The sequence below is a fragment of the Lygodium microphyllum genome, unplaced genomic scaffold (assembly GCF_053477565.2).
Source record: "Lygodium microphyllum isolate KBCC unplaced genomic scaffold, Lygodium_microphyllum_v1.1.10 scaffold_39, whole genome shotgun sequence".
Classification (NCBI taxonomy): Eukaryota; Viridiplantae; Streptophyta; class Polypodiopsida; order Schizaeales; family Lygodiaceae; genus Lygodium; species Lygodium microphyllum.
The window spans coordinates 1,192,117-1,216,034 of NW_028229522.1; the positions used below are offsets into that span (position 1 = coordinate 1,192,117).

The following is a 23,918-nucleotide window of genomic DNA, read 5'->3' on the forward strand; positions in this document are numbered from 1 at the left end:
CATCCCTTGGCCCAAAACTGATGCAGAAAGCGTGCTTGATTAAGTATATTTCTGACTTTTTCTTGAATGGTCCTATTCATGCACTCGGCAATACCATTCTGAGGTGGGATATAGGGGGCATTCAACTGATACTTAATATCCCTCTTATCACAAAACTACTCAAAATCCTTAAAGACATACTCACCCCCATTGTTAGACCTTAGGCGTTTTAGTCTATACTTAGATTGATTCTCAACAAGAGCAAGCTAATGTTGAAAGGTAGATAATACATTCGATTTCTCCTTATAGGACATGCCCAAACCTTATGCAAATAATCATAGATGAACGTAACAAAGTACTTCATACTATCCAATGACTGATAGGGCATGGGACCACATATAGAGAACACACAAGAGTGAGAGGCTCACCCCTACGCATAACGTAAGACTTCTTATGAGAACTACAGTTTTGTTGCCATAAAGACAATGATCACAAGTATCAAAACATTTATAATCAAGAGGTGCAAGATACTACAAATAAGCAAGCATTTTTATACCCTTTAAGGGCATATGCCCAAGGTGACAATGCCATAAAGATACATGTGTTTTGTTGGCAATAGCCAAAACATGGTTAAGAGACCAAGATACAAATAAAGGATAGAGATTGCTAGCCTTGGCATCTCAAGCAAGGATAAGGTTCTCACATGTAATCTTCCATGTAGAATCACCAAAAGATATATAATAGCCTACATCATCTAACTATCTAGTAGATATAAGGCTTTTGGTCAAAGCCGATATATGATGTACATTATGTAGAGTAAAAGAGTTGCTTAAAGGAAACTACAACTATATGTCTTTAATGCCCACAATATCTAATGTCAAGTCATTTCCCTATCTCTGATAGAACCTACCACTTTGTGATAGGAATGGAACTAATCCCTATGCAGGGTAACATGGAAAAAAGCTCCCAAATCAAGAAACTAACACTAAGAAAAAGTGAACGAGACATCAACCAATTGACTAACATCAAGAGAAAAAGCTGCTAAGATGTAATCATCAAACTTAAACTCCAAGGCATTTATCTTCTCAATTTTCAATAGACCTACTAGAAACAATGCTACGATCATCTGACTTATCTTACACTTTGCCCTTGTGCTTATCATCGTGCATCTTATGGCATTGTGGCCTAATATGACCTATTTCCCACAATAATGACATGTCCGAGAGGACTTATGACCATGAGACTTATTACAAGAATTTTCGACGAGACTAAGACCTCTGTGAGTCTCCGCCATGGTAATCATTTCTACTCTTACCATCATGTCTACCCTAACAATCCATGCATGAGAAGTATGGGTTGCATCCACGTTATTTTTGTTTATCTCCTCTATGACTAAAGGCACTCTCAACATCCTAGATTTTCAAAACATCTTTAGGCATATTAGCATACATAATAGTATGAAAAGTATCCCATGACTCAAGAAGTATCATATGGAAGAAAGGTTATTCTTAAACTCAATGTTGTGCAACATCAACTGGTTGAAAATCAAGTGAAACTCATTCAAATGCATGGACACATTATTCCCTTCCTTCATGCGAAGGTCCATGAGCTATTTCAACTAATACATCTATGAAGCAAGACTTCACTTATCATAAAGTTTGTATATCTTTTCCCATAACTACCAAGCATTATTCTTAAGTGCCACAACACTAAAAATAAACATGATAAAGAAAGTGAGCCCTGAAGTGGAAGCATGGAGCAAAAGCAATAGCTATGGTGGAGAGAGAGAGAGAGAGAGAGAGAGAGAGAGAGATGTGAAAACTCCAACAGTCACAATGTGTGACTCCCTGTGTGACTGGCCTTCCTTTTATTCAAATGTCACTGAAAGAATAAAGAATTAAGTGATAGTGATGGGCACCCACCATCTACAATGTACAGGTGTGCAAGTAACTAATACATGGTGTGGGTATACTATTAGTGTAACTAATACGCAGTGGTTAGGCACATGCACCTTTACCCCCAACAACCTCCCACTTAAAGGAGAATGTGTCCCTAGTGAGGATAGAACAAGAAAAAAAAAAGTACAAATGTACATAAGTACAATAGGATGAGAAAGGACATCATCTCATCCAATGCCCATCAACTTCCTAAGGAAGGAAAAACACTCCACTAAGCATATACTTTTAGTGAGCAAACCTACATAATATTGGTCAATTGAGATCTTGAAAAGCTCAATGAACTTGTCCTCAATAACCTCTCAAATAAAGTCGTAATGCACCTCAATGTGCTTTGTCTTCGCATGGAGGACCAAATTCTTTGCCAATTGAATAGCACTCATAGAATCTGAATGGAGTGTAGGAAACTCATTTTAGTAATGCCAAGGTTTGCCACCAAATGGCCTAACTAAAGAGCCTCCTTGCAAGCCTCAGTAGCTGCAACATACTTTGCCTTTGTAGTAGATATGTTCATGCATTTCTGTACCCTAGACATCCAAGAAACAACAACTCCAACAAAGTTGAAGACATAGCCAGAGGTGGACTTTCTACTATCTACATGTCTTGCATAATCTGAGTCCATGTATCCCACAACTCTTATATCATGGCCACCATAACATATGCACATAGCTTATGTATCCTTCGGGTACCTCATTATACTTTTGACAGTATCCCAATGTCATTTGCCATGTGTAGTCATATAGCATGCCACAACTCCCATTGCAGATGTTATATCAAGGCGAGTTGCTATCACGACATACATCAAACTAACCACTACATATGCATAAGGAATTTGGGCCATCTTAACCTTTTGCTCCTCCAATTGTGGACAATCGGCATGACTAACCTTCACATGAAAAGATAAAGGATTGCTAATGGGCTTAGCATCCTCTAGATAAAATCGCTCAAGGACCTTCTAGATGTATTCCTTCTATGACAAGTAAAGGAGCCCCTTAGACTAATCATTCATAATGCACACCCCAAGAATATGTGAGGCCTATCCCATGTCCTTTATCTCAAAGCTCTTCTTGATCTGACCTTTCAAGGCGTCCAGCTCATCATGAACTCTCTCAACAATCAACATATCATCTACTTAGAGGATCAAAATCATAAGGCTACCATCACAAGCCTTCTTTGTGTATAAACATGGATCCATATTACTATGAGATTATCCCTATGAATGCATAAAATCATTAAACTTGTGGAATCATTCCCTACGTTTCTGCTTAAGGCCATAAAGACTCTTACTCAATATGCACACTAGGTGATCCTTGCCAAGTTTTGCAAAGCCCTTAGGTTGCTACACGTAAATCTCATCATGTATGTCCCCATGAAGAAAAGACGACTTGACATCCATTTGATAAAGACCCAAGTCAAGCTGAGCAACCAAAGCCAGTACCAAGCGTATGGTAGTTATCTTCACAATAGGAGAAATTACTTCATCAAAGTCCACACTATACTCTTGGCTTGAAACCCTTAGCAACCAATCAAGCCTTGTATGCCAGCTTGGGGTATCGACCTTAGGCTTTTCAACATATATCCAAACTAGTTCTCAACCAAAGCAAGCCAACATTGAAATGTAGCCAAGACTTCTAATTTCTATTAATAGGGTATGCCTAGACCTTATGTGTATAGTCATCAATGAAGATAATGAAATACTTTGTATCACCTAATGACTTGCATGGCATGGGACCATATATATCCAAATGAATAAGAGCCAAAGGCTCACCCATGTGTATTATACCAAAATTTTTATGCGTATTACGTGTATGCCTACCATATAAACAATAATCACAAGACTCAAAGCACTTAAGTCAAGGAGCAAAAGATACTGCAAATAGGTAAGCATTGCCATTCCTTTCAAGGACATGTGCCCAAGGCAATGATGCCAAAGAGATACATGTGGAACTGCATCCACTACTAAAATATGGTCAACTGACCTAAATACAAGTAAGGGATAGAGAGCATTGGACTTAGCACCACATGCAATGACAAGATTCCCACACGTAATCTTCCATGAGGAATCACCAAAAGAAACTTCATAACCTACATCATCCAAAGTGCCAGTAGAGATAAGACTCTTCGTGAAAGTCAATACATGATGTACATCATGAAGAGTAAATGTGCTATTTGAACCAAACTGCAATTGGGACATCACCAATACCAACGATCTCTAATGCCCAAACAGACAGATCCAGTCATACTATGATAGGACTAAAACCACTCTCTATGAGGGATCACATGAAAGGAAGTCCCTAAATCTATCAACTAACACTAAGTATATCCTAACGAAGCATCAACCAGCTATGATGTATCAACAGAAGAAGCTACAAGTATGAAATCATCATTAGAATCAGTCTGCACGACATTAATCTCTTCAATCTTAAAGTTGGACTTGCTAGGACAATGTTGCAATCATTATTTTTGTCCTGTACTTTACCCTTACCCTTTTCTTTTATGCTTGTCCTTGCACATTTTATGGCAATGTGGCAGAATATGTCATGCTTTTCCACAGTAATGACAAGTCAATGAGGACTTACAACCACGATACTTATTGTAAGATTGTTCATGTGACTGAGAATGAGATTGCTAAGAGTCTCTCCCACAAGGGTCATTATCGCTTCTACCATTATTGCCTCCAATTGTCAAAGCATGAGAGGTGCAAGAAGCATCAATATTCTTTTTGTTAATCTCTTCATTCAAGAGTGCATCCTCTACATCTTGTAACTTGAGCCCATTTGTAGGCATGTTTACACACATAGCAGTACAAAATGTATTCCATGATTCAAGCTGTGAATCATTTGCTTTGTTTTGCCTTGTATAGATTTGCTTCATCCCAGCCAAATAGCATTTGTAATTTGGCATCCAACCCTAGTATTATTACTCAAGTTGCTCAAGAGGAAGTTGATTAAGATTAGTGAAAGCATTGTCCTTACCTTTGTTTGTTAGGGAAATAACAACTTTATCCCAAAAGTTTGAACTTGCAGAGGTCTTGCCAAGGGGTTATTTGTAACCATGTTGCCTTGCTTTTCCTTGGCCTCAGGGCTCTTGGCAAATGCTAGTTCTCTCCACCAATTGCTTTGCTTAGATTGTTGCTACCTCCTTGTTGTTGATTGTTTCGAATCACTATTGCTCATGATGACTTTGGTTGTATTTAATTAGTTGCTTGGGTTTCCTCCTTGTTATTGATTGTTCCAAAGCATTGTTGCCCGTGCTTCTTCTTGTGTAGTGGGGCAATCCCTTTAATAGTGGCCCCAAAAGCCACAACTATGATAAGTGCTTGCAAACTTGCTCCACACAAGTTTGAGCTTAAGGTAGCCCACATAGGGAATATGGGCATCCAAATGTTTAGAAATGGACTCATTTGTGTCCCAAACCAGGTAGAGATGATTCTTGAATGGATTGGTAGAGAGCCTTGCTTTGCCCTTTGCAATATTGGGTAATAAGTTCCAAAAATACGCATGTAGGTCGGTATGTCCACCCACACCTGGCATTGCCGCTTGGCATTATCCCTACCAAACTAGTTGTAAGAGCATAAATATACACAAATAAATACCCCCGATCCAACACCTTCTCTATTGTGAAAAACCACCTCAAAGAAGCCCTTCCTATCATATTAGATTTGACCCATTACATCTTTTGTTTTAAGTATAGTATTAAACAATGTGGCCACATCTATGGAGCTTTGGCCATGTAGCAAGTTGTATGGGAGGTGTAGTCGTTACATGATGATAATACATACAAGGACAATTAAGGCCATGAGGCCATCATTTAGCTCCAAATCATAATACGATCTCTTTTAATACTGCTAATAAAGTTTCAAAACGTTACAATTTACAAAGTTTTTAGTTGTGAAATGGATATATATGTAGGTATGTATACATATAGTAATTTATTGGACATTCCCTGCGTTTTGGTAGAGTCAACATAGCGTTTTCAAGTTTCAACATTGTTTGGTCTTGGAACGATGTGTATCACTTCGGTAGTCCCACCCGCCCCACCTACAAGCTCCGGCCATGCATCGACATCAATTTCCATGCTCACAGGTAAAACCTTTTTTGCCGCTGTCTCAAAGAACCATTATCGTCTTGATCAGGAGGGAGGATCGAGCTTGAGAGAGAGAGAGAGAGAGAGAGAGAGAGAGAGAGAGAGAGAGAGAGAATTCCGAATGGCTTCTATCGTCCCCCCTCTCCATCCCACTGCATTTGTACAAGGACGCCGTGACATCAAGGCCTCCTCTTCTTCCCACAGGCCATGCAGATCGCATCCCATCGCCTGCTCCTGTAGCCCAGCCCCGGGACGCGAGGAGCTCCATCCAGCCGTGCAGACGCATACCAGCCTCTTCGAGTCCCAGGCCAAGCCTAAAAATGCATATCCCGGTGGCATGGGGCCCTACACAGGGCGTGATCCCTCCGTCAAGAAGCCTGGTTGGCTCAGACAAAAGGCACCTCAAGGAGAGAGATATTCAGAGCTCAAGGAGTCCTTGTCCACTCTGAAGCTTAATACCGTCTGCGAAGAAGCTCAATGTCCGAATATCGGAGAGGTAATCCTCTTATACAAAATCTCCCTGCAGTTGTGAGGTGCAGACTGAATGTAGATGTGGTTTTCAACCAAGTGTTTGATTTTATCTGTTCGCATGTCTGACTATATTGTGTTCGAATTGTATTTTGATGTACTGACCGTACGGAGTTTGTATTTCAGAACTCTCGTTCTCTACCACAAGTGGCCTTTCTTTAACAAAAAGTTTGATAGTTGCAGTTGTAGACCTGTGGTTTTGTGTAGTTTGCATGTTAGATCAAACATAAAGGACTATTTTACAACCGTGCACAAGGTGCCTCACGACTTTTGAGACATCGGAGTTTAGGATATTGTCAGAAAAATTAAATAGAAACGTAGGGAAATTGACTTCTTGAATTTGGATTCTCATAATATTTTGTTCATGATTGCCAAATTATGGCGTTTGGATATATGGTATGTCCTAATTCATAGGGTAAGGGGCCTGCAAATTGAACTGATTACTAGGACTAAACAGTCCTAGAGCTAACGAGGCTTCACCTTGGACTTCAATTAGAGCTAACGAGGCTTCACCTTGGACTTCTATTAATACTAGAGTAGCATTTTCACATCTAGAATTGATTCCTGTGTTGTCACAATGCTGCCATGAGTTCAGGACTGACTATAGCCACTTATGGGGCCTATCTTGAGATTGACCTTCAAGTCCTTTTGAGGGCCTCTAAAAGTTCCCACCCACACACATCCCACCCCTCTCCCCCCCGCCCGGTCCTTGGAAAACCTACTTGCCATGTATGCTACAAATGATCGACAGGTTCATTTGGTGAAGGCATGCGGGTCACATTCTTGTCCACTATAATTGTCAGTTGTCCTAAGATGCATAGCTTTGTTGTATGCTTGAAGAAAAGGTAGTGTTCTTGGCAAATTCTTATCAAGAGACCATCATGTTGCTACTTGAAACTTTCTAGGATAGCTATGTTTGCTTTCTGGTGATCTATTGAAGGATGACTTGTTTTAGCAAAAGGGGGGAAAAAAGGAACGCCTCCTTTCAAAATGAGGGACACATGAAGGGCATTTATCCACCAACATTGGCTCCTCTTGCTCTAGAGTAAAATGAAAGTTAAAGTACAATTGTGTGGGCTTTGCCTACATATAGGCATTAAGTGTGAAATCGGTCTAACTTGAAATTGCTAACCTAAAATGCTTGAAGATAGATGACAAGGAAAGCATAAAAATACTTGGGCTGAACTACATGCACTTTGACTTGATATGGAGTTAGATATGAACAATCTCAACTCTCTTGTTTTTAGTGACATGTCGGGGAACAACAAGGATGTATTTACAATAGAGCAAGGGGTAAAATGATAGTCCCCCTCTCAACTAAAGAAAAATACAATCATGATGGTCCAACTAATGTGGTGTAAAAGATCTCCAAGGTAGTGAAAAAAAGATCCCTAAGGCTATTGAGAGGTAACGCTATGCCGAAACTATTTGCTATGTTAATTATCTCTCAAATCAATGTATTCAAATTGGAGGGTCACCAACTTGATTTACTCATAGACAATGTGGCTATGAATTCCAATGTTGTTGGTCCTCAAATGAAAGACTAGGCTCCTTGACTAGGGCATTTGGCACCCTACTTATTGTAGTAGTGAGAGTAGGATAGTCATACCATAACTTCAACCATGCTTATAAACTTTGGGTATCATACCTATATCATAACCAATGGGTAGACAACAGTCTTGGATAGCTCCGATTGAGACATCCTCTGTGAATAGGGTGTGGACAACAAAGCTTCAGCACTTGTAATTTGCAAAAACGAGATTGCTGAATGGGAGGGCAGCCTATCTATTTATAGAAAGTTTGGGGCCTTCCAAATTAGGGTTGGCATGTAGGACATTGAAGCTCTCTAGGGCCGCATTTATTTTTAAATAAAAGGTTAAATTCATTAATTAATGAGTTTTGGGGCTGCTTAATAGAAGCTTATGAATCTTTAGCTCAAAAGCATATGTGACTGTCTTATCACCAATGCCGCAATGCATAAATGACCATGGATTCCCCTCCTTTGGCTAGATTGCCAAAGTGTCCCCTCATGTGAACTCATATTAGGAGCAAATCTTGCTCTTTGTCAAAAGCTCATCGTGAACTTGGATGTCGATCCTACTTGCAAGATTTCAAATTGATAGACTTTGGTCGATGCGTAAGGAAACCCCTCTTTGGATCTTGTGCACTTGTATAGAAGTATAGATGAGGCTTGATTGTCCTACCTCACCACCCTCACACTTCTCCTCTGACATCGGAGAGTTATGATAGGTGATGCGCATCACCTGTACTAATGAGCTTGAAAGGAGGCCCTTACAGCTATCATCGGGGCCGCATGGCTAGAGCTTGAACTTGGACTTGTAGAGGATGAGGACTTGTTGATAGAGCTGTCACCCTTCGTCTTGGTTTGATTCTCCTATTGCAAAGCTGCTAATGTCTTGCAGTCCGAAGATGTCCCCTCTTGCCACAATAAGAGCACTAAAACTTTTTCTTCTTCTTCTTCTGTAGGTCAACCCCTCTGAAATCGAAACATCTGGAACACTAAGAGATAGCAATCCTCACCAAAACCTGAATATGAACACAAGTCTCGAACTTAACACTCGTAGATGAGTAAACAATGTTTGCATCTTGAGCATAAGTAGAAGAGCCTGTAGGAGCCATGAGATGAGTAAACAATGTTTGCATGTTGAGCATTGGTAAAAGAGCTTGTAGGAGCCATGATAGGGTCGACACTGAGAAGATGAACGGAGGAAAGGGATCATGAGGGATAGATTTTTCCCAAGAAGGCAGACTCACAAGTTCCATGAGTTCAAACAATAAAGAAAGCACATAAAGAAAGGATTAACAATAACTAGAGTGTAGTGAAAATAACACAACTGGATGTACAAGAACCCTCTCTAAAGTTGAGCAGTGTATCATAGACAAGCTGGTCAGAAAACAAGATGATTGTTGCAAAAGTGGATCAATCACAGTCTATATATAGGAGAAAACACCTGAAAACATAGTTGCCCAGCCTATGCATACAATACATGGCAGAAAATACAGGGTCGGCTCATGAAAATGCAGGTTGAGCAAAACCTGAGAAAAGAGGTTACTTCGTGCCTTGCAGAAAGTAGACAGGAAAATGCAGGCAGTACCAGCATTAAAAGCAGCCGTCCCAGCCTGCAGCGGACGAGAGCAGCAAAATACAGGATTCTGGGGCTGTATGGCTGAAAATCTGCAAAGGGTTGCCCGGGCTGAATCAGCAGTCATGGCAGTCAAGACAGGTCTGAATAGCAGCAGAGATGAAAATGCAGCAGAAGAAATGAGAAACACAAGACCTAACATGGACGTCTGACACCATATCGGAAGTGGGTGCAGCAATGGAAGTGTAGGAATTTGCTGTAATAGACTGCATAACACAAGAGGAAAGAGAGAAGAGAAATACTACAAAAGAACACTGCACAAAGAATTTAGAAGAAAAGAGGTGCTTGGGATATGGAATCTATGTACTACGATAGGAGTGTGAGTAATAGTGGCAAGGACAGAGAAGGATGTTGGAATGATGGAAGAAGAGGGGTGAAGAATAACTGAAGTGGTGTTGGTGATTGAGGGGGGTGGTGAATGAATGAATTGATTGTTTATTTTTAAGCATAAGTTGTCTAGGGTCTTGCACCATTGTGTGGGCGCCCATTGAAAAAGTGGCCAAAATGTGGACACTAGTCCTTTTTGGGGCTGTCAGTGCGAAACTCTAAATGAATTGTGTAAACTGAAGAAGTGGTTTCTCAACACCCCCTTTCAAGCCCAAAAAGTGATGAAGAAAGAGGAGCAAACAGAGATATGATGAAGATGTAGAGGATCTCAGAGATCCAAGATTTCCATTTGAAAGGTAACCGGTAGTAAGGAACAGTAGACGGGATGAACTGTAGAACGCGACGCCACCATGCGAGAGAAGCCACTGGCTTAGTTACCTCATGATGGAAGGAATTTGAAGGTCTTGTCATCAAGTCGCGGTTGAATCTCCAAGGCCTCGATCTAGGTGGTTTTTGAAGATCCTGGATATTAGTAGGAGAAATGATTGCACGAAGATAGCCATCCCAAAAGAGTAAATGGTGGGTGACGAACTTCATGATGAGTAGGTGCCCCTCTTGAGGGTGGAGATGCAAGGGGTCCCCTCTGAAGTTGAAGAAGAAATAGGAGCCCCCTTTGAGGGCAAGTAGAGTACATCCCCCTTTGCGAGAGATAGGGAATCTAAAAACTCATGGATCATGGACTATGAATCATCGAATGACAAGGGAAATATCACCGGTCGTGCTGAAGAAGGTATCTGGGGTATCGAAGATTGCAAAGAACTCCTAGAGGTGGCCTCTCCAACTTGAGTAGTCGAGGGTGGAGAAAGGTTAGGCTTAGGCAGAGCCAAGGGTGGGCGACAATCACTATCTCTTAATGGAGGGACTGTGGAGCTGAAGTAATGGAAGGTGTCGAATAGCCACTGTCCCATGAAGGAATTGTTGAGGGGACGGTATCCAACAATCATTGTCTCTTTGGGGAGCTGATTACAGAACCATGGATTGTTGAGATGGCATTCGTGAAACCCTAGAAGTAGAAGCAATCTCTGTAGCGCATTGCGGCGGTGGTGAGGAAGAGAAGGGTATCTCTGTCTCTTGTGATGTAGCATAAATGAAGGGGGAAATCAATGGATGATGTCGAATCTGCAACCTATCTTTGCCTTCTTTGATGCGGAGGATCTTCGTGGCTCACTGATGAGCACCTCTGGCTTTGATATCATGTCAAGAAAATGACAAAGAGATTAGAGAGGTAGTAGGGTTTGTGGGGAGAAGCACAGTGTGTACGACAAACATTGAGAGAGAAAAGAAACTCTGAAACACAGGAACATGATGATACATTGAATCACCTATGAGAAGAAAAGCTGATACAGCGGAGCCGAAACTCAAAAGATGATTGCATTGTCCTTTTTGAATCATGCAAAAGCACATGTGGGAATCTGCCAAGTGAAAGGAGTGAAACACAATCCTTTGGGTAGTGGGCTATTGAAGTAATCACTGGAAGGTGAAGGACAGCTATTGAGGGAGTGAACCACAATCCTTTGATGCCGTCAGAGATGTAGAAGATGATCACTAGTTGTGGAGGGAGCGAAGCACAGTCCTTGGATGCCAAGAAGAGGACTAGGCTGCAAAACGCAGCACTAGAACACCACAGTGAAATGTCGTAGTGGAACGCTGCAGTAGAATGTCATAGTAAAACACCGTAGTAAAACTCAGCAGTAGAACACTGCAGTAAAACGCCGTAGTAGAATGCCGCAGTAGGGATGAATGGAAGGTGAAAGGTACCCATGAACTGCAATGTCCTCCGATAGGGAAGTTAGAAGCAGTGGCAAGGAGAGAGAAGGATGTTGGAATGATGGAAGAGAGGGGTGAAGAATGAATGAAGTGGTGTTGGTGACCGAAGAGGGTGGTGAATGAATGAATGGACTACCTATTTATAGGCATAAGCTGTCTAGGGTGGTGGACCATTGTGTGGGCACCCACTGAAAAAGTGGCCACAATGTGGACATCAGCCCTTTTTGGAGCTGCCAGTGCAAAACTCTAAATGAAGTGTGTAAACTGAAAAAGTGGTTTCTCCACACCCTCTCCCCCTTTATCTTGTTAACCATTCCTCTACATTTTTGTTTACATGACCATCCACCAATAATCACCCTATTGCTAGTTGATCTGAAGAGTGCTTGAACATTAATTGATTAACGATCCAATGTTGAGAAAAGCCTAGTTGGGGGATGGTGCCTTCTGGGAATCTTCTTTGAGCTTATAATCATTGTGTCGGGCCCTCTATGTAGCCTCAAAGGACGTAAAGATGTTTTGGATGGTTTGATCCTGAACAAAACCTGTCAATGTGCTGTTGCGTGTGTATTAGATGTGGCGATAAAGGGATTAGCCTGCTTTTAATCATCTTTGCTAGGGCCTTATAGGCCATTGGTTAAAAGAGTGATGGGCTCCACTGGCTAAGTTCTTGCCCATCCCCCCAATTCGGGGAGGAGACACATCAAACCAGCTTATAGGCTCTCAGGCATCTGCCCTGAGCTGAAGATCTCTTGGAGATTGGGGGAAGGGAGTCCACCTTCTCCTCTTGGAAGGTGCAGAAAAAAGCTGTGGACCCCATGCCACGCTACTAATTCTAGGGTATTAAATAACTGATAATGACTGGATAGTTGAGACTCTGTTCTAACTTATATGTCAGTGAAAAAGGATCAAACATTTGGTTTTTGTTGTATTTAATCATAAATCTCTGTTTCTCCATTATTTGGCTCTCTGAAGTGTTCAATTGAGGACTGACATGCTGGCCTGTTAACTAATTTGACATTTGTGTTGGCATTAATATTATGTTAGACAGTGCTGGAATGGTGGTGGTGGTGGTGGAGGTGAAGGAAGTGGTATTGGAACTGCTACAATCATGCTTCTTGGTGATACATGCACACGTGGTTGCCGTTTTTGTGCAGTCAAAACAAGCAATACACCTGCTGCCCCAGATCCTTTGGAACCTGAAAATACTGCAAAAGCAATAGCTAGCTGGGGGTAAGAAACATTTAGTGGCTCTTTGTAAACTGTTATATTGGATGGATTTTCCTTATAGTTCTTTTGTTCTCATTTGTTGCTATAATATGCATAGCCTTAGTATATGTTAAGATTTTGATTTTCATTTGGTTAGATGGCTGGGCACCATTTTGTGATTATCAAATGGCCAAGTAAGGTGCTTCTTTCTGTGTAATGTTATTAATAGGTGCTAATATTGTTGATCTTTTTTTGTGCCATTGCCATTCCACTTCTAGTTCTAAATGCTGGCATAGAGCCTAGTGGCGCAACATAGTCATAATATTTGATACAGGTTTTCAAAAGCTTTGTTCAGATTTTTGCTTGTCATTCAGGGTGGGTTACATCGTGCTTACCAGTGTGGATAGAGATGATCTAGTGGATGGAGGAAGTGAACATTTTGCCCGCACTGTGAGGACTCTAAAGGTGATATCTGATAGGTTTTAGAACCTCAATTTCACTGCGTTTTGTGCAATTTCCAAGTATTTTGATACTTCTGAACCCATTGTTTTAGCAACACTTTGAGAACTATATTGATTTGGTTTCTTTGGCTTGTATCTAGGAACTCAAGCCTGAAATTCTAGTGGAATGCTTAACATCTGACTTTAGAGGGGATCTGAATGCTGTCTCTACAGTAGTTCAATCTGGATTGGATGTCTTTGCTCATAATGTGGAGACTGTGCGAAGGCTTCAAAGAATTGTTAGAGATAGAAGAGCGGGGTAAGTGCTCTATAAAACATCTGTTATGAATTTAAGTTTTAACATGGTTTGTTTCAAAAGCTTTGCAGATTGAGTATGATCAAGTTGCTCTTAGCATTTGTTTCAGATGATTTGTCAGAAGGAAAAATATCAGAGGTTTACACACTCATGCACACACTCTTTGTCTCTCAACCATTCCATAATTGAGGAAAACACTCAGTAAAAAAGAATGGAGGGAAGAACAATCATTGTGCAATGCTGAATTGAGACGAATGTACAAGAGTGCTGTTGGGTTTGACTCATGCCTACGCTTACAAAGGAGTGTTAGTGATCCTTGGTAGGACACTGGGGCACTTTTTACTTTCTTTACAAGAGCTTTTTTCCCCCCGTTTTATTCTCCTTTATTCTATGTGCTTATGTTACACAGTTTGGGCACTTATCGTGTTTTATATCTTTTGGGTGTGAACACACATTAACAACCCTAAGGTTTAAGGGTCATACTTTGTACTTGCACATTACACTCTTTTGCAATTTTGCATTGGGAGTCGTGTCTTCATTCTCACACTCTCTTCACTGTCAACTATACTCTCAGCTGAGCTTTGATCTCTGTCCTCACATTTGGTATCAGAGCTGAGCTGCAGCTCAGCTGAGCTCTTGGTCACCACCATTTGAGCCGCCACCTCCACCTGCCTCTGCCCTGTCCGACACCTGCAGAGCCTTCAGCTCGTCCACCTGCGCTCCTGTTCTATGCCGCTGCCTTCACTGCCAGTGCTGACGCCTGCTGTCCTAGCTGCCTGCATGGTCAGAGCTGCTAGCTGAGCTGCCTAGTGCCACCTGCAGTGCCTGTGCTCCTTGTGCCTGGACGCCACCAGTCTGACAGCACCACCCCAGCCTCCAGCTGCCTGCGACCTGCTCCAGCAGCCGGCCAGGTCTGCCTACCTGGTCGTGCAATTGTGCCGCCCCCATAGGTCCGCCTCTTGTGCCAATAGCACCCTGGTCTAGCTCTGCTCAGTCAATATCAGAGGCAAAAAGAGAAATTTATCAATTTTTTATTCGGATTTGATCTTCAGAAAGGGGCTTTTGCTTGGGCAGCCTATCTCTGCTTTTGCATGTGTCTGGGACACATTAATTGCAGAGATTTCTTGAATTTCGGGCCAGAATTTGGGGTTTTTTGGTTTAGCTTAGACATTGGCAAATGTACATTAGTGTCAGTCTGCAATAGACTGAATTTGTGCATTTTGGACAACAAATATTGGGGCTTTTGCATTTTTTGTGCTGCTGAGTACTGTTTGTGCTTTGGACAGTGTGTACATTGGACAATTTTGACAGACGTGATCGGATTTGCTAATTACAGCAGGGTGCTTGTTGTAATTTCTGGAAATTCTCAGATTTCCAGGTTGGTCTAGCTTGAAGTCTTGCTCTTGTGCTCTTTGAACAGTGACATCTATCATGGCCAATTAGGGACAAGGTGATGTATTCACATATGTATCCAAGGAGGATAGTTTGGATGGCAACAACTATTCTCTATGGTCTTTTATGATGAAAAATACGCTGATTGCAAAGAATCTTTGGGATTGTGTCAGTGGTGAAGAAGTTCAGCTTGCAGTTGTGGCTCCTGCAAGACCTTCTCCAGAAAGACATGGTCAAAGGTCAGCTCTCAGCCACTTCCCCAGAGATTAGCAACACAAAAGGCTTGGGATACATGGGATGCTCAAGCATTGTCATTGGTTGCATTGGAGTTTATCGGTCTATTATCCTACATATATGATCTGCAGCTTCTTCACGAGAAGCATGGTTGACACTTGAGCAAATGTTTGTTGGAAAAAATGAGACACACATCTCTTTCTTGAAGAAAGGGCTTGAGAATGTGAAGATGGATGAAGGTGCAGGATCATTTTAACAAAATTACGGACTTGCGTGAGCAGCTAATGATTGTAATTGAGTATTATTGGGATGCATAGTTGATCTCTACTACCTTGAATTCATTGTTGCCCTCTTATTTGGCCTTTCATACAGCCTTAAATCTCACCATGAGGATTTTTTTGCAGCCGCTTACTTTCCTTTAGTTGGTTAGTTTGTTCTTAGAAGAAGAGCAAACAAGAAAAAACAATGGGGTGGATGCAATGGCCTTTGAACAGGCTTTTATGGCAAGGTAGAAGGGCAAGGGCAGCTAGTCTAAAAATACTTTGCAGAGTTCTAGAACTTCAAGTAATTCACAAAGCAACAGTAGGGGGGCATGCAAGCCAAGAAGGGCAAGTGCCACTATTTCAAGAAGCCAGGTCATTACATCATATAATGTGGAAAGCGCATAGCGAAGGAGAAGAAGAAGAGTTAGGGATTTTTGTTTCTGATGTATCTTCTATTGCCACTAAGTCTACATCTTTTGTTGTATACCGTGACTATTAATTCTACACTTACAATTATGAATCTTTTTAGGTTGATAGATTATTTAGCTCTATTAAGGATGCTAGCACTTGGTTCTTTGACAGTGGTGCTTCTAGACATATTACATCTTGCGGGGATTTGATTACCATTAGACAGTTGATCATTGACTCCTTGCATAGGATTTGCTGATTTAAGTCTGCTTAAAAAATCTGCTATTGCATGGTCTTTGCTCGGAGTATGTACAATTTTATAGTAAAACTCTTGTAACAGGAGTATCCAATGGGCTAACCTTCTTGTCAACTTTGGCTTGTTAATTAAATACAACAAAGCTTGGTGATCAACAAGGAACACCATTGGATTACCCAATAAATAGTGACAGAATTTTTGTAATGCAAAAATTATACCCAAAGCCTCTCTTTGTGCTACAGTATAGTTCTTTTTTGCTATGGTCAGCCTTATACTAGCATAATAAACATGTCTAAACCAACCCATAATTCTCTCTTGCATCAGGATCGCCCCAACCGCAATGTTGGAAGCATCTACAAACACATGAAAGGGAAGATCCCATTGTGGGTTGTAAGATTGGAGCTACAACTAGTATCTTCTTTATAACACCTTGAATGCTTTCTCTTGATCATCCCTCCATATGAATTGAACACCCTTCTTAGTAAGCAAAGTGAGAGGAGAATAAATATGTGCCTAAGCATCGAAGATACCTACTGTGCCTCTTAACTTGACCCACAAACCACATAACCTCTTGCACTGTTGCAAGAGTAACAACCTTTTGCACTGATCGAATCTTTCTAGGATTAATAGCCATTCCTTCTTGTGATATGATATGACCTAGTAAAACTCTCCTCTTAGCAGTAAATACAAATTTAAAAGGGTTTAAAGACATTGTGAACTTATGGCATCTTTCAAAGCATAATTGGAAATGTTGTAGATGATTCACTTTCTTCCCAAAAATATATAAATCATCAATATGTTGAAAATGGAGAGAGAGAGAGAGAGAGAGAGAGAGAGAGTGTGTGTGTGTGTGTGAATACAAGACAATGAGCAAGAGTGAGCAGCAGTTCCACACTCAAAAGTGCAAGTGCTAGAATAATAGAATGAAAGTATAATAGGTCTTAAGTAAGTTAGACCTATCTCTAACTCAACTAGAGTTAATTTAACTCTAGAACTACGTCTAAAAGTGGTGACACAACTTATTAATGTAGTTGTGTTTATACTACAAAACAACTAACTAAAACATTGGGCATCGCCCATAGAATTAGCAAATTCTAACACCCCCTTGCAGTGCCACCTTGTAGTGCATCCGACCAGTCAGCCTAGAAGCTGTTGACGTCAACTTGTTCTACGTAGCGCTAGTTGTTGCCCCTAGCTCCGTTTGTGCCACTTGTAGTGCCGCCTGCTCTACAGTGCAACTGTTGCTTGCACTTGCTACCCTTGCTTGTCGCTAGGGCAGCCAGTTGTGCCCTGTCCGCGAGTCTAACACCTTGTACACCATTCAATTTTGCCTAGCTTTACCCTTGCCTTTAAACTTGGAAAGCATAGCCACATCACCTGAATGCAATGCAACATTTTTTCAAGTTTGCTCCTCTTGCAACAAGAGGCCTTCCAACTCCACAAATGTAAGAGGCTGTTGCCCCTTTTCTTGTCTATGACAAGATCAAAGAGGCTTTGAAATCTAGATATGACTCTAGAAGAGTTTAGTGTGATATTCACCAAATTAGCATCCTGAATAATCTCATCAACATTGAGCAGCTGCTCATGCAAATCTTGTATATGAGTAAGGTGATCCATCATGTTATCATGCTTATCCATGTTTACATTCGCTAACTCTCTGTGAAGATAGGAGATCTTGGTATCATCGTGGGCTACAAGCATATACTCAAGTATGTCCCATGTTGATTTTTAGGTCTTGCAAGACCAAATGTGTGGAATGATGACCCTTTTTACTGACAATGCTATCAAAGAAAGTGCTTGAGCATCCTTCGAATCCCATTTTCTCTAATTCTTTGTAGGATTGGAAGAAGGGGCAATAGCGACAGCAACCTGTCCTCGAGCGTGACACTGAGCTGTTTGAGGTGCGAGATCTCTTGGTTGTTGCAAGCTATATGTAACATAGTCCCACAAGTCCTTTGCAACAAGAAGGTTGCATACCATAAAACTCCACAACGGGTAGTTGGAGCCATCAAGTTTGTCCTTCTGAGTGAGGACACCAAGAATGTTGCTTTGATCATTATTTTCTTGATGTGCCATGTTGTTAGTAATGAACAAAAAATCTGTAGCCAAATACTTCAGTGTTGAAGTATAGTGTGTGCTCCTGAGAGTATCAAAAAGCCCCATGGGATTAAGAAACAAATACCAAACTTTGCACAATGTCGCCCAAATCAGCACTCTGTTAAGAAATAACAGCAATGCACAGTTGTAGACTGCTGTACCACACTTGTCTCGAAATGTGTGCCCTTGAGTACAAATTATAGCAACTTAATGCAGATTCTCACCAAAAGCTACTGAAATATTCCAAAAATTTCTGCTTAGTTTGACTATAGCAGTAATTAAATGCCATTATACCACTTATTTCCTGCCTTGGAGTGCATGCAGGGCAAAAGCCCCAAATTTCTTCCAGAAATTTCAAAGCTCCTCCCTCCAAAACAATAGCTTCTCTTTCTCTGTCGATTGAGTGGACTTTGCATGGGTGGCATTGGCTGAGCAGCGGAGAGACATAACCTACATGTCTAGCTCGATACCAAATGTTGGGATGAGAGAGAGAGAGAGAGAGAGAGAGAGAGAGAACACAAGACAATGGGCAAGAGTGGGCAGCAATTCCACACTCAAAAGATGTAGTGCTAGAATGATAGAATGAAAGTACAATAGGTCTTAAGTAAGTTAGATCTATCTCTAGCTCCACTAGAGTTAATTTAACTCTAGAACTAACTCTAGAAGTGGTGACACAACTTATTAACATTGTTGTGTTCACACTACAAAAAAACTAACTAAAACATTGGGCATTGCCTATAGAATTGGCAAATTCTAACACAATAAACATCCTTATAAATGTAGTAAGATACAGATCAAAGGTTTCGCGTATTGCTTCTTGAAATTTAGGTGGACCATTCCTCAACCCAAAATTCATCATTGTACTAACAAAAGTTCCCCATTCAGTAATGTATCCATTTCATCCGGGTGCATCCTTATCTGATTATAGCCTGAAAAACCATCAAGAAAGCTGTAAATTACATGGCTTGCCAGATCATGTAGTAAAGAATTCGTAAATGGAAGAGAAAATGGATCAGTTATGGTGGCTACATTTAATCTTGTGTAATCAACACAAACTCATATCTTTCTATTCTTCTTCAGAACAACAACTATTGGCGATAGCCATGTTACTTCATTGACTAGTTTGATGAAACCCACTCATAGCAATTTATCATTTTCCTCCTTGACTTGCTTGGCATAATTAGAGTTTATTTGGTACCTTTTCTACATAATTGGTTTGGCATTAGCTTTCAGATTGATCCCATGTTGACACACTTGCAGATCAAAACCCTTCATGTCCGTATACTCCCATGCAACTTGCAATCCAACTTTTGTATGCCTTCTGTGATTTGATATAATATAAACTACTCATTACGAAAAAAGAGAGATCTTGCAAGTACACAAACTGAATGAATAAACTGATAATGATAAGTGAGATAAAAGTACAACTGATAGGGCATGTGATGAAGGACATGTATCCTACAAATGAGAATTTCTCTCAGATTTGGCATTGCTTACAACGGGGATATTGGTGTTCCTTTCAATCTAGAAGAAGGCTTCATGATGAGGCAAAACATGCTTTGCTTGGTGTAGGAACTGAGGCCAAAGGTTATGGCTGAATCTGGTAGTCTGCGTTTTGCTGCTCATCAAGGAAACTTGAGTGCAACAAATGATTGAGCAGTACTGTTACTAGGCTTTCTATGAGGAAAGATATTGACATTTGTGTTAAAAGTGTATCACATGCTAGAAACTGAAATTTTTGATCATGAAAAATCTCTCATCCTTTGCCCATCCCTAAAAAACCGTGGGTATTGTGATGGATTTGCATTACAAGTTTACCAAAGATTAGAGAGGAGAACGGTACCATTTGGATCATTAATAATCTTTTCAGCAGTGCACACTATTCCTGTGAAAAAAAGAGAACTTGTGCTTCTAAATAAGATGGGTGATCACTGATGATTGGATGGAGGCTGCAGCTTATCAAATCAGATTTCATTATTCTGTAGTCCCTTTCCTAGATATTGGTACTAACTAAAGACAGTCCTGTTTTATGGCTTCCAAGCAGTTTGTGTTTTGTACAGATGCTTCCACCAGGGAATGGATTATCGTCAATGCAACACTAAGTTCTAGGCACCAAATTCTGTTTCAAAATTATTTACCTAGACCTACTTTATCTCCCCATTCAGACCCCCTTCCACTGGTAGCTCACGTTGTATCCTAATTTACCTATGACTGTTTGAGTACGTATCACTTAAGTAGAATAGGTGACTGGTAATATGCTCTTACTGTCAAACATTCTAAACTGCAGAGTTCTGTCCATTTCAGCAATGGTTTTGCTAGATATGTGCAGCTGTAAATGTTAGAACATTTTGTCAGCCTTGTGAAACTAGTTAGAATTATCTGATGAAATCTTGCAATTGGCATGTCTGCAGCAGATCTGCCCCATGCAGTTCAATCTTTTTGTATGCATGCATTGACGAAGAGAAGAACATGTTTCATAGATTCTGGGGCTTCATGCTGATTGACATGCTGTCAAATAAACCTGGACCTTAATTTTTGTTGATACTTCTATTTATTCGAGATACTGGTTACCAGATGTTTGTGGCACCAAGATTATAATCAAAGATTGCTTTCTATTCCATTGATAAGGTGTTTGCGACAGATCTGCTCTGTGCAGTTTCTCATTTTGTATTTGTACTCTGTATTGTGATCATTAAGTGCCATTTTGTGGTTGCAAATTATGAGGTAAGCATTGAAGTGGGTCCAGTATTCTTCTCTTATGCAGAGGTTTTTGGAGCTTATTGTGATGAAAGCAACAAATAAGAAATTATTTTAATTAATAGCATGTTCGATTGCAGAACATGTTTGCAAATTAGATGTAGGAAGTGATGACTGATATGAATCTTGAACCAGTTTTCCATTATTCGTATCATATCAAGTCGTTTCACAGTGATTGTCATTTGTATCCATCACACTATACTAATTGGGAATTTTTACTACCAGGTATGACCAAAGCTTGTCGGTCTTGAGGCACGCAAAAATGGTGAAGCAAGGCATGGTCACAAAATCATCAATCATGCTAGGTTTGGGGGAATCTGATGAAGAAATAAAGCAAACAATGGAAGACTTGCGGAGCATCAATGTTGATATTTTGACTCTTGGACAATATTTACAGGTACCTTCCAAGTTTAAACCACTTCTGTGTATCTTAACTCTTGGATTGATGGATTGAGGGATATCAGTTACACCATTGTCTACAAAATTTTGTACTCTTCTATTTGCTGATCTGACATAAGAGATGATCATGATATCTAGAGAACCTAGCTTCAAATCATAAGCTATTATGTTCTCTTGATTACCTTGCTGTATATGCATGTGAGTCTCTAAGGTGACAGTTAGTGTACTCCCTGATTGGAATTGACATGTTTTGCTTTACGCTTGATTACTTGTGCTTAATCCATAACCTAAGAGTTATTCAGCTCAGCAAATGCTTCAGTTCCGCCTTCAGATTACATTCTTTGTCTTACGCAAGTGACATAAATATGATTATCTCCATTGTGTGAACGTATACAATTTCCAACAACAAGGTCCTTTTAATATGTAATGACAACTCTTTAACCTGATGAGTTTAAGAAGGGGAATTAGTTCTGCTTTTAAAATTCATCTTCAATGCTAATGCTCAACCACACCACTTTTTTTGGTAAGTAAAGAACCAGGCACACTACATATCTAAGGGATAGATGAATACAATGCAAGACCAGTTGGATATTCATTTTGTGAAAACTGAGAGGCCTTCCTTTTACATTGGGCGTCTTAATGTGGACCTCTTGACTGTGATGTCACATTAGAGTTACATCTTCTCAACTGGCCACCTGTAACTGCATACTTAAATTGAAGGCTTTTAACCATAAGTTGATATTTGGCTGTTCAATTTCTTAACCATCATTACTTTTATTTATTCCTTTAGGGTGGGAGTTTAATCACTTTGAGAATCATATGCTTGTTTTATGTAAAAATGGTTATTTATGGAGTAATTCGTCTTTTTTAAATGAAATGCTCACACTTGGACATGATTATCCTTAAGATGTATGGCTGTGGAAGTTTTTGAGAGTTATTCAGAAAATTTTGGTTGTCTGACATGCTCTTGTTTAAAAAACTGCAGCCATCACCTCTTTACTTGACAGTGAAAGAATATGTTACACCTGAAAAATTTCAGTACTGGAAAGAGTATGGAGAATCTATTGGTTTTAGATATGTGGCCAGCGGACCTTTGGTAAGTTCAAATGAGAGCTTTGATGGTTCTTGTTTATTTTTGTGTTCAGTTCTTTATAAGCTGTTTTTTTCTTCCTTGGGAAGGTTCGATCCTCTTATAGAGCTGGAGAGTTCTACATTGAAAGCATGATACACAAACAAAGGTTGGCTGAAGTGTCCAAGTGAGGTCTTGTGCTAGACCTGAAACCTGCATGTCAAGAGTTGAGTACTCATGCTAGTAAATACCGGAAGTGATCATCTCATGCATCTGCTGTGGCCTTTGATATATTTGAAGGTCTCTGAAGTTTAATGGAAGTCCCATCTGATCCTTATCTGTATTAGTTGTTTACTCCAATGCCTCATGAGCACTATTTTGCAGCCACACATTCAATGATACTCCATTGTTTGCTGACCATTCAGTTATACCTCTCAGTTTAAGCTATTTTTCTCACATTTAACCTCTCAGTTTGAGAGCTATTTTTCTCACAATGTACACAGCTGTTCTCTCATGGATGCATACAGAAATTACGTTCTTTGCTGTGTAAGTCAATTCTGAGAACTGAAATGTGTCAATTTGATTGAGAATAGATGCAAAGAAGCTAAAAACTCGTCTGCTGTTGTAATACATACATGTTTAAGTCTGAAAATTGAACGTGAGTTTACAAGAAGAAACTGCTAAATGCTCCACATTCTACTACAAGCACATTGGCTGTTCAGTGTGGTACATGTGGTTGTCCCGGTGAGTCATACAAGGCTCTAGTGTACTCACGCCATCCCTTTGGTGCCGTGATTGGGATGGGCTGTTTTCTCTTGAAACATATTTTAGTCATGTTCCTACAATATATGGTTGATCATTGCCTCAAGTAGTTCACTGCTTCCTTCTACAAGGTTTTGAAAGAGCATCCTCGCTTGTGTGTAGAAATACCAAGCAAAATCTCTTGCTATAATGGGTTTTGTGCATCACGACACCCATTGTTAGACCAGATGCTCTACGGAACAATGCTACATGGGTATTCCTTGGAGACTACTGCATGGGATTGTGTATATTTCACCAAGACTTGTAAGTTCATCTAGAGAGTTGTGTGGGTCCATTATCTGGAGTCTCTTGTAGGTTGCATTTGTGCAAAACTTTTGGTGCCTTTTGTAGATTGGTATCTTGGATATCTAGGAGGGGATTGAGAGAGTGGTGGAAATGGGGTGTCTCTTGTGT

General features: G+C 40.4%; 1 protein-coding gene across 1 annotated transcript; it reads left to right on the forward strand.

The window, feature by feature from the left end:
* The first annotated feature begins 5,888 nt into the window (after positions 1-5,888).
* LOC148009118 (lipoyl synthase 1, chloroplastic-like) lies at positions 5,889-23,309 on the forward strand. The gene is made up of 8 exons (XM_087673793.1): positions 5,889-6,019; positions 6,188-6,516; positions 12,915-13,096; positions 13,447-13,537; positions 13,674-13,831; positions 21,461-21,632; positions 22,620-22,730; positions 22,814-23,309. The coding sequence occupies exons 1-8, from the start codon at positions 5,941-5,943 to the stop codon at positions 22,892-22,894; spliced, it is 1,203 nt and encodes a 400-aa protein (XP_087529919.1). The 5' UTR covers positions 5,889-5,940; the 3' UTR covers positions 22,895-23,309.
* Positions 23,310-23,918: the final 609 nt, after the last annotated feature.

Bases quoted from the DNA above. Each gene is read 5' to 3' on its own strand.
- LOC148009118 (XM_087673793.1), top strand. From the start codon at position 5,941: ATGTGTATCACTTCGGTAGTCCCACCCGCCCCACCTACAAGCTCCGGC. The intron at 6,020-6,187 runs GTAAAACCTTTT...CATTTGTACAAG, and splicing joins ATCAATTTCCATGCTCACAG to GACGCCGTGACATCAAGGCC. The intron at 6,517-12,914 runs GTAATCCTCTTA...TATGTTAGACAG, and splicing joins AATGTCCGAATATCGGAGAG to TGCTGGAATGGTGGTGGTGG.